The following is an 11,659-nucleotide window of genomic DNA, read 5'->3' on the forward strand; positions in this document are numbered from 1 at the left end:
CTATATAACACAATAGTGGTTCAACACATAAGTAGTACACAATATGTATATTAGAGCATCATATCCATATAACATTCACAGAAACAATACTCAGTCCTAAGGTATATAACTCAAAAGTATCTAACTCAGTATTATAAATCAAACAAAATGATATAAGTCTCTGCAGTCCTAAAAGGATTGGATTGGCTTAAAGGCAAACCGATTCAGAGTCTCTGCAGTTCTGGAGGGATTCCTCAGGACTCCACAGGTTTTGGATCAATAGTAAAGCCAAGGAGACAGAGTCAATGCTGATGTAGATCCTGAGTAGGTGGTAATATATCCGTTCACGCCGTTTACATGCCGTTTACAACTGGTTCTCGGGTTTTATCCCAGTTTCGGTAACCCTTCTTCTGGTAAGCGGCAAATGCTTTATTATTTCTTTATTGATGGCTCTGCATCAGATATTCTTAATTCTTAACAGAAATAAAAATAAAAGGAAATTTGTCTAATGTTGTGCTCTAATGTTGTGCTCTTTCGGGTTACCGAAACTGGGATAAAACCCGGGAACCAGTTGTAAACGGCATGTAAACGGCATGTAAACGGCGTGAACGGCTATATTACCACCTACTCAGGATCTACATCAGCATTGACTCTGTCTCCTTGGCTTTACTATTGATCCAAAACCTGTGGAGTCCTGAGGAATCCCTCCAGAACTGCAGAGACTCTGAATCGGTTTGCCTTTAAGCCAATCCAATCCTTTTAGGACTGCAGAGACTTATATCATTTTGTTTGATTTATAATACTGAGTTAGATACTTTTGAGTTATATACCTTAGGACTGAGTATTGTTTCTGTGAATGTTATATGGATATGATGCTCTAATATACATATTGTGTACTACTTATGTGTTGAACCACTATTGTGTTATATAGTTCATTACATTGTTTAGAATAGACATCTGTGTTTACTCAATAGAGATTGTAATTTTGCAAGGTCTTGAGCAGGCATGGGCAAACTTCGTCCCTCCGGGTGTTTTGGACTCCAACTCCCACAATTCCTAACAGCCGGTAGGCTGTTAGGAATTGTGGGAGTTGGAGTCCAAAACACCCGGAGGGACGAAGTTTGCCCATGCCTGCTCAAGACCTTGCAAAATTACAGTTCTGAGGACTCCGTTGCCTTTGAGCATGGTACCAAACTGCATTAATTCTGCAGTGTAGATGCACCCTAAGAGATATATTCTCCCCACCCTCTAAACATCCCAACCATAGCTTTAATTTTGTCCCTGCTCGACATCTGATAAGTCTTTTTCCCCCCCATTTAATTCCTAGGCAGCTATCCTTTTTGGAAATGTGCTCTCCAGGACGGACAATTACACTGAGTGAGTTTGGCATTGGAAGACAATGTCTTTTTAATAGACATGTCCAAAAAATCGTTTTGAATCGTATATCGGAATTATTTCGGATTGTTCTTGCTTTTTGATACGCATTCCAAGACATTGATCGGACATGCCTACTTTTTAATTCTTACCTGTGGATGCAAACTCTGCAATTTCTCCTAGGGAGGCCCATTTGTATTTCATTTTATTTGTTTTATTTATTCCGTATCTATTTATTCGATCATTGTATTTATATTATTAGTGTTACTTTATTTTATTTCGCTTTGTTTATATGTTTTGTTTTGTTTTGTTTTATTTTCATCCCGCCTTTTCTCCCGATGTTGGGACTCAAGGCATCTCACAAGACATATGAGACAATGCAATTAATATTACCACAATACATATGAGACAATGCCATTAATATTACCACAATACATATGAGACAATGCCATTAATATTACCACAATACCTATGAGACAATGCCATTAATATTACCACAATACCTATGAGACAATGCCATTAATATTACCACAATACCTATGAGACAACGCCATTAATATTACCACAATACATATGAGACAACGCCATTAATATTACCACAATACATATGAGACAACGCCATTAATATTACCACAATACATATGAGACAACGCCATTAATATTACCACAATACATATGAGACAACGCCATTAATATTACCACAATACATATGAGACAACGCCATTAATATTACCACAATACATATGAGACAACGCCATTAATATTACCACAATACATATGAGACAACGCCATTAATATTACCACAATACATATGAGACAACGCCATTAATATTACCACAATACATATGAGACAACGCCATTAATATTACCACAATACATATGAGACAACGCCATTAATATTACCACAATACATATGAGACAACGCCATTAATATTACCACAATACATATGAGACAACGCCATTAATATTACCACAATACATATGAGACAACGCCATTAATTTTATTTATTTATTATTATTTATTATTTCCAATATTTCTATTCCGCCCTTCTCACCCGAAGGGACTCAGGGCGGCGTACAATTGGCAACAATTCAATGCCGACACATCATTAAAACAACAACATATAAAAATGTATTACAACCAATTAAATACTGTATAAAATATAAAACATAAAACATATGCTTAAAATCCGTTCGTCCGTTCGTCCAATATCCTCCTACTAATTTTGCCATTAATAGCATTGTCTCATATGAGTCCAGCGGATTAAATCTGTAGAGTGGGGTGAGCTCCCACTGTTAGCCCCAGCTTCTGCCAACCTAGCAGTTCGAAAACATGCAAATGTGAGTAGATCAATAGGTACCTCTCCGGTGGGGAGGTAACAGCGCTCCATGCAGTCATGCCATTGGCCGCATGACCTTGGAGGTGTCTACGGACAACGCCAGTTCTTCAACTTAGAAATAGAGATGAGCACCAACCCCCAGAGTCGGACATGACTGGACTTTACCTTACCATCCTCCTAGATATGAAACATTAACTGTCTTTTCTCCTAGGCTTTCAGCCTTCATCCTTCAAGGCTTCCAATGCAATGCGGCCGGCAAATTGTCAGCCGGGCAACTCTCTTCTCTGGTTCGAGAAGTGAAAATGAAAAACGCCAATCTGAGTGATGGACAGGTGAGACGTTGCTATTGGAAAACCATATTGGGCAGATGGTCGGGTCCTGTCCCTTTAAAACCCAAGTGCTTTCAGAACAGATATATATAGCTTGGAAAGTTTGGAAAGGTCTCAAATCATGTTTGCTGGGAAGGAAAAACTCACCAAGTTGCCATATACAGTAGAGTCTCACTTATCCAAGACTCGCTTATCCAAGGTTCTGGATTATCCAATGCATTTTTGTAGTCAATTTTTTCAATATATCATGATATTTTGGTGCTAAATGCATAAATATATTAATTACTACATAGTATTACTGTGTATTGAACTACTTTTTCTGTCAAATTTGTTGTATAACATGATGTTTTGGTGCTTAATTTGTAAAATCATAATCTAATTTGATGTTTAATAGGCTTTTCCTTAATCCCTCCTTATTATCCAAGATATTTGCTTATCCAAGGTTCTGCCGGCCCGTTTAGCTTGGATAAGTGAGACTCTACTGTATAGTGGACAAGGGTGTAGCCTTGCTCTTATATGCATTCGCTCTTCTCCCTGCAATAGCTCTCCTGCGCGGCCCGGCTCCTTGCAAACCACAACCTGGATGCCAACTTCACCGATTATCCTCCGGATGTGCTGCTCTTCTTCCCGTGAGTTGCACTACGTTTTTCTTTCTGAAAGAACTGGAAACAGATCAGGATGAGGAGATAGGGTGGTATATAAATAAAGTTATTATTATTATTATTATTATTATTATTATTATTATTATTATTATTATTTTATGGCACAGCAAACAAGATAGATATGCTGGATTTCATATCACAAAATCACAAGTCGAACACTTCCCAAGTGTCTAGGACTGTGTGATGTATTTTTGGATTATGCGTGCAGATCCCAGTAGGGTGGCCTTTTGCAGTTGACAGATCGTAATTTTGTCAATGTCTACTGTTTCCAAATGCCGGCTGAGATCTTTTGGCACGGCATCACCACCGGGACCACCTGCACTGGTTTCTGCCAGAGTCTTTGCAGTTCAATCTTGAGTCCTGATAGTGGCTGAGTTTTTCCTGTTGTTTTTCGTCAATGCGACTGTCACCTGGGATGGCGACATCAATGATCCAAACCTTTTTCTTTTCCACAACTGTGATGTCTGGTGTGTTGTGTTCGAGAACTTTGTCAGTCTGGATTCGGAAGTCCCACAGTATCTTTGCGTGCTCATTTCCCAATACTTTTGCAGGTTTGTGATCCCACCAGTTCTTTGCTGCTGGGAGGTGGTACTTGAGGCATAAGTTCCAATGAATCATTTGGGCCATGTAGTTGTGCCTCTGTAGTCTGTCTGTGCAATTTTCTTACAGCAACTGAGGATATGATCAATGGTTTCGGCTGCTGGGAGGTGATACTTGAGGCATAAGTTATTATTATTATTATTATTATTATTATTCGTTATTATTATTATTGTATGACACAGCAAACAAGATAGATATGCTAGATTTCGTTTTACAAAAGTGTCTAGAACTGTGTGATGTATTTTCGGATGATGCGCACAGATCCCAGTAGGGTGGCCTTTTGCAGTTGCCAGATCATAATTTTGTCAATGTCTATTGTTTCCAAATGCCGGCTGAGATCTTTTGGCATGGCACCCAATGTGCCCATCACCACCAGGACCACCTGCACCGGTTTCTGCCAGAGTCTTTGAAGTTCAATCTTGAGGTCCTGATAGTGACTGAGTTATTATTATTATTATTTTATTTTACATCAATAACTATTTTTGAATGTATATTTCTGGCTCTTCAATCCTGTGCCATCCTAAGCAACAGAGGCTTATCCCAGTTCACCACATGTAAGTTTCTGCTGGTTGTGATGTGTGCTTCTGGCTGTTTATCAATGCCAATGGTACTCCTGTCTTCCAGCCTTGACCAAGTTGATGGTGCAAACTGCGAAAGGTTTTACTCCTTGGCTTCCCAAGGAGATCTCAGCCTTTTGGCCAATGGATCAGCCCAGAGGACCAGACTCTTGGAAAATGCCTTGAGATGCTTTGTAAGTCACCGCCGTTGCTGCTTCCTTGTGCGCTTTGTATACTCTGAATCAGAGTTTTCCAAACTGCGTGTCGGGACAAACTAGTGAAAAATGCAGAGCCAAGGAGAGTGAGGAGGAGGAAGGAACCCCCATAGGGAATTTAGTCCAACCCCTTCAGCCAGGCAGGAAGACACAGTCAAAGCCCTCCCAACAGATAGCCATCCTGCAATATCACTGGAGGGAAGGCTATTGGTGTTTCCTGAGTAGTGGAGGCGGGAGGCGGGAGTTTGTCTGTGTAAGTCAGGGGTCCCCAAACTAAGGCCCGGGGGCCGGATGCGGCCCTCCAAGATCATATACCTGGCCCCCGCCCTCATTTATAATATAATATTTTATATCAGTTTTAATCATATAATACTAATAATAATGCTATATAATAAAATTAATTATATGTTATATATTACATACCCTGTTTCCCCTAAAATAAGACATCCCCAGAAAATAAGACCTAGTAGAGGTTTTGCTGAATTACTAAATATAAGGCCTCCCCTGAAAGTAAGACCTAGCAAAGTTTTTGTTTGGAAGCATGCCCGCCGAACAGAACACCAGAGCATATAGGATCGGTAAATGTACGTACCATAGAGCGTTATACATGGAAATAATGATAGTAATAAGAAATTCTTGATAGGATTCACAGTTTGTCTGGTTACGCTGGTTTGTGATGACAACTACTGTACAGTATATAATAAATGTTCATTTTTTTTGTTCAACAATAAATGTGAATTCTTCTTCATGGAAAAATAAGACATCCCCTTAAAATAAGACCTAGACCATCTTTGGGAGCAAAAATTAATATAAGACACTGTCTTATTTTCAGGGAAACATGGTATAATACAGTATAGTGGTATAATTCAATATAGTTATATATAATGCTAATATTGTGCTATGCTAATAATATAATATATTGTATGTACATACAGCTGCTCTGAGTTCCCTTCGGGGTGAGAAGGGTGGGATATAAATGTAGTAAACGAATAAATAAATAATTTTAGACTTATGCTCACCCAGAGTCTGAAATGACTTGAAGACAGACAACAACAACAATCCTAATTAACCTGACTATCTCATTTTCCAGAATCAGACCCACACTTCCTATTGAAAGCCTGATAGGTTTATGTTGGTTAAAATTGTTTTCATTTTTAAATATTGTATTGTTCTTTCATTGTTGTTGTTGTTTTGCACTACAAATAAGATATGTGCAGTATGTATAGGAATTTGTTCGGGTTTTTTTCCAAATGATATTTTGGCCCCTCAACAGTCTGAAGGATTGTGGACTGGCCCTTTGTTTTAAAAGTTTGAGGAGCCCTGGTGTAAGTGGACACCCCAGCTACACACACAAATTCATATTTTCACTTTTGTTATGTTTATAGATGTATGTATATAGATGTTGGATTGGTTGATGCTCAGCGATATATTCATTGAGAAACCAAAGAATATGGAATAGAAACATCAAATACACTTATGCGGTAGAAATAAAGGAAAACTGGTATAAGATCTTTTATAGGTGGTACCTCACTCCAGATAAGCTGGCCAAAATGAGTAAAGGAAAAGGGGACGGCAAATGCTGGAAATGCGGGAGGCATATAGGGGACTTCATGCATATGTGGTGGAGATGTAAGAAAGTGAAAAAATTTTGGCAGATAATACACAAGGAAATGGAGAAGATATTACAAAAGAAATTTGATAGAAAACCGGAATATTTTCTATTAGGAATTACGGACTTCCCGATGGATCAGAGAAAGGAAAAACTCTTCACATATATGGTGACAGCAGCCAGGATAAGTCTGGCTAAACTATGGAAAACACAAGAAATACCGTCGAGGGAAAACTGGTTTCTAAGACTTTTAGAAATTAAAAATATGGACTTACTGACGCAATATATAAAGCAGGACGATGCTTCACGACATGAGACAACTTGGTCTCTTCTGAAAGAATATATGAACAAAGAAAAAATGAATGCACTGTAATTATAGCAACTAATAATCTTAGGACCCAAGGGTACCTAAGGGAGCCGTAGATATGGGGGAAAAGGGCACTGTCATGCAAAAGGGTCGGAAGGCGAATTTGTTTGTTTATGTGCTATGTCTATGTGCTGTTATGTTTGTTTAAGTTATCGTTTTGGTTAGGGTTTAGGTATTGTGTGTGTGTTTTTTGTTTTTTGTTTTTTCTTCTTTGCGTAGTGTGTGTTCTGTTTTTAATGCATTACAAAACTCATAAATAAAAATATATATTAAAAAAAGAAACCATAGCAAAATGTACTGCAGCATGTCACCAAGATGGGAATTCTAGGAAGCATTAAAAACTCATTGCCTCTTTTTCAAGGGAGTGGGAAACAGCACTGCTTTGCGCAAGGAGCATCTCCAGCACCTCGGGGCCTTTGTGTGCGACATGGATGCTTCTGTCATCAACGACTCCGACCCGGAGGTTTTGCAGAACTTGAAACTGTGCCCCGAACTCAGCAATTCCCAAGTCATGGCTCTCAATACGCGCCTGAGCAGCGGAACGCCTCCATACAAGTGAGTGATGCTCCCGAAAGTATAGGCAAAGTTTGGCCCTACAGGTTGTAAAGAAGTGTGTTTTTATTTTGATTTATAGATGTCATGTTTAATTTCGTTTTAAAAGTCAGATTTAACTATGTTTAAAAGGGTACATATTAGTCACCAGTGCGTGGGGGATGGTAACCAGCTCAGCATTCTGAGGCAGGTTGCCATAGTAACGAGGGCGGAGCCAACCGCCGTTTGGAGGAAAAGGAGGGAATGTTTTAAAAAACGTTTTAGTCTGTGATTTTACAGGGAAGACACTGGTTCCGGGTTAGGGAAACCAGGGGAACTCAGATCTCTAGTGGTGTTAAATTAAGCAAGTCAGGTGACTTGTTTAGGTTTATTTGTAGAGTCTGAGTAGGAAGGGAAAGCAATCCCAGTTAGATCCAAAGTTATCAGTTAATAACTTTGCAACCATTATCTAAGTGCCTTTAAAGAAGTTACTGTAACCACTAAGCTCTGTGCCTGAAATAAACTTGTTTTTGTTCTTCAATATCCAAGTCTCTGTCACCTATATTCAGAACTAATCATCATCATCATCATCATCATTTAATTACTTATTAATCGCCCTCCATCCAAGATGCTCTAGGCGATTTACAAGAGATTTACAACTAAGTAACGCTACCATCTAATGTGAATAAGAATAAGAATAAGAGAATAAAAAGAAACAAAAATTCCTCTCTGCCTGAGATCTCCACAATTTGGTGGCAGCGGTGGGATAAAAAGATTCCTCCCTGCCACATCTCCACGCAGGTGTTTTGGACTCCAATTCCCACAATTCCAAACAGCCAGTAGGCTGTTCGGAATTGTGGGAGTTGGAGTCCAAAACACCTGGAGGACCAAACTTTGCTGTCTGCAATAATAATAATAATAATATATCCTGTGTCCATAGTGATGAAGGTGTATTGGAAAAATATAATACTTGTATTGGAAACTATATATTGAATGTAATCATATTAGAAACAGGAATAAGAAAATATATCATCACAAGCAGAATGTGTGCATATAGCCCCAAAATACACTCTGCCTTTCAAATACCTTCTGCCTAGTCTCCTCATAGCAGAGACCAAAGTTCACCCAAAGTGGCAGGGACATCTGTCAAGTGTCAACAAAAATAAATAAGCTCCATGCTAATGGACAAAAGACAAATTAAGGCTTTTGGGATGTCAAGATAAGCTTAAAATAACCTGGCACCATGTAGGAGTGCTAATGACTCCCTAAGAGCTAAGAACTGTGGCGCAGGCTGTTGAGCAACCAGCTGCAACAAATCACTCTGACCAAGAGGTCATGAGTTCGAGGCCAGCTCGGAGCCCCGTGTTTGTCTTGTCTTTGTTCTATGTTAAGGCATTGAATGTTTGCCTTATATGTGTAATGTGATCCGCCTTGAGTCCCCTTTGGGGTGAGAAGGGTGGAATATAAATACTGTAAATAAATAAATCTATATATATATAAAAGAGTGATGGAATCATGGCACCAGACAAAACAACAAAACTACAGGCCCCCCAACCTCGAAATTCAACAACACAACCTATCATCCACGGCTCTAGGTTGATACAACAAAAAGAAAAGAAAAATAAAGTCCTAATCAGGGGGAGAGGAATAATTGCTTTTATCCAATTGCTGCCAGTTAGAAGGCTAAGCACCTCCAACTTGGTCTCCTAGCAACCCAATAAAAAATAATAAAAAACACTAAAAAATTAATACAATAAAATACTATAATAACATAAAATAACTAAAAATAATACAAGAAAATAATAAAATATAATAAATAAAAAGATAACTGACAATAAAAATAATTTAAAAATACAAATAACGTCAAATAAAAAATACACAACAATTTTTAACCAATACCACCACCACTTTGCCACAGCAACGCGTGGCTGGGCATAGCTAGTAAATAATAAGGGGAAATTCCTCAATTAATGGGATCCCAGAAAGCCTAGATAGGAATTCCTTAGATAAGGCCTAATGGAGGGTCAGAGGCCTATATTTTAGGAAAATGCAAAAGTAGCTTTTAGTAAAGTGCAAAGTAAGACTTTTTTTGACACTAATTGGTGATGGATAATGTCTATATGACATAGGATGAAAGCAAAATGGTATAAAAGGACTTGTGTTTCTTTGTTCTGTACCCTTTCTTTCCTGATTACAGGAGAGAGTCCTTCCTATGCTTATTTTCTCTGGCCACTGAGAATAAACATCTTTTTTTCTACAGCAACCAGAACTCTCTTTGTCTCATTACCTCAAACCTTTGTCTGCCATTTCAATAGTGCTCCTGAGTCCTGGAATGACAGCACCCTCGAAGACCTCGGGCCTTTGGCTTTCTACATCAACCGCTCCATTTGGAATCGTATCAATGGGGTAAGTTGATCCATCATATTCCATATTGTGCCCATATACACAGCCCGGGGGCCGGGCTGTGGTACAGCTGGCTAGTAACCAGCTGCAATAAATCACTACTGACCGAGAGGTCATGAGTTCGAAGCCCGGGTCGGGTTAAGTCCCCGACCATTAAATAGCCCAGCTTGCTGTTGACCTATGCAGCCCCGAAAGACAGTTGCATCTGTCAATCAGGGAAATTTAGGTACGCTTTATGCGGGAGGCTAATTTAACTAATTTACAACATCATAAAACTGCCAGCAAACACGAGGAATGGAATGAGGAAGTACAGCTACTACTGGACAGTGAAGCAACAGCTCCCCCTGTGGCCGGAATCGTGAAGCTGGAAAAAAAAAAGTTAAATGCCTCTGTGTCTGTCTTTATATGTTGTTTGTCTGTTGGCATTGAATGTTTGCCATATATGTGTTCATTGTAATCCGCCCTGAGTCCCCTTCAGGGTGAGAAGGGCGGAATATAAATACTGTAAATAAATAAATAAATAAATATACGCCGGGTTTGTATACGGTTCCAACGCATATCCCCTTCCTCAGCAAGAGAGAGTTGCCTTCTTCAGGAGCCTCTCCGACGCCTACGACGGGCAAAGCGCGGCCCAGAAGGAGAAAACCAGGCTCTTTTTGAGGACCGTTGGCCCCAATCCGGCTTCCGCAGCCAGGTCGAAACGGGCAACAGAAGGTAAGGGGGGGGGACACGGTTTATGATACAGGTATATCTCTTTATTATAGCCCAAACTTTTTAAACTTTTTCTCCCTTCCTTCTTCCCTTTTTCCTTGTGAGACCAATGACCAGGATGGTCTTGTGATAGCAATGGCTGGAAGAGGGATTTGAAGAGTTGGGTGAGGTGTTGCTGTGTGATTTGCACTGGTGGTTTCTCATAAATGCCCCGTTGACTGGTGACTCCTTGCCTTTGGCTTCTGCCCGCAGAGTGTCAGTCAGGTCCCATCACGGCCAGCACCTTAGAAGACCCGCTCTTCATCATCCTCTATGATTCGGCCGGGCAGTTTGATGCCTGCTTGGACAAAGAGGTCCTGAGAGGCAGCTTGGCCACTTTGCTGGAGCAGCCGCTGCCCAACGACTACTTGGTCGTGATGAAAAGGAAGCTGGACGAGGTAATCCAGTCCTACTCTTTCTTTGGTGCAAGAATAAAACATCAAAGCACGCCAGACAGAGGGCCATCCAAGCTTTGTTTGAAAACTTCCAAAAAAGAGAGTTTCGAAGGTGTTCAAACATTTACTTTTATTACTTTGAACTATTTTCTTAGCTCTACCCCAGTGGTGTTCCAGAGGATCAGCTGAGGCTGCTGGGCTTCCTTGCGCACCAGTATAATGCGGAGGAGATCAGAAGATGGAATGTGACGTCCAGCGACACGCTTGCGGCTCTCCTGAACCCAGACAACGGGGCTTGGGACGCAGCGCCGGTAATGTACTCCCTCTGGAATGATATTCATTGCAAGAACAATGTTGTTCATTGCAAGAATGATATTGCTCACTGCAAGAATTGTGTTGCTCATTGCAAGGATGATATTGCTCATTACAAGAACAGTGTTGCTCATTAAAAGAACAATGTTTCTCATTGCAAAAACAACAAGAGAACAAGAACAATGTTGCTCATTGCGAGAATGTTGCGAGAACAATATTGCTCGTTGCAAGAACAA

The 11,659-nt window shown here is 39.9% G+C and overlaps 1 protein-coding gene across 1 annotated transcript in view; it reads left to right on the forward strand.

Annotated features, from left to right (window-relative positions):
• Positions 1 to 11,659, forward strand: part of LOC103281161 (uncharacterized) — a 46,914-nt gene that overhangs the window by 22,897 nt on the left and 12,358 nt on the right. The window contains exons 16-24 of the mRNA XM_016998002.2: positions 1,307 to 1,356; positions 2,905 to 3,025; positions 3,566 to 3,651; positions 4,909 to 5,035; positions 7,394 to 7,587; positions 9,879 to 9,969; positions 10,539 to 10,680; positions 10,930 to 11,114; positions 11,267 to 11,422. Of these exons, the coding sequence (XP_016853491.2) occupies positions 1,307 to 1,356; positions 2,905 to 3,025; positions 3,566 to 3,651; positions 4,909 to 5,035; positions 7,394 to 7,587; positions 9,879 to 9,969; positions 10,539 to 10,680; positions 10,930 to 11,114; positions 11,267 to 11,422 (1,152 nt within the window). The remainder of the gene's footprint in view (positions 1 to 1,306; positions 1,357 to 2,904; positions 3,026 to 3,565; positions 3,652 to 4,908; positions 5,036 to 7,393; positions 7,588 to 9,878; positions 9,970 to 10,538; positions 10,681 to 10,929; positions 11,115 to 11,266; positions 11,423 to 11,659) is intronic.

The sequence above is a fragment of the Anolis carolinensis genome, unplaced genomic scaffold, assembly GCF_035594765.1.
Source record: "Anolis carolinensis isolate JA03-04 unplaced genomic scaffold, rAnoCar3.1.pri scaffold_13, whole genome shotgun sequence".
Classification (NCBI taxonomy): Eukaryota; Metazoa; Chordata; class Lepidosauria; order Squamata; family Dactyloidae; genus Anolis; species Anolis carolinensis.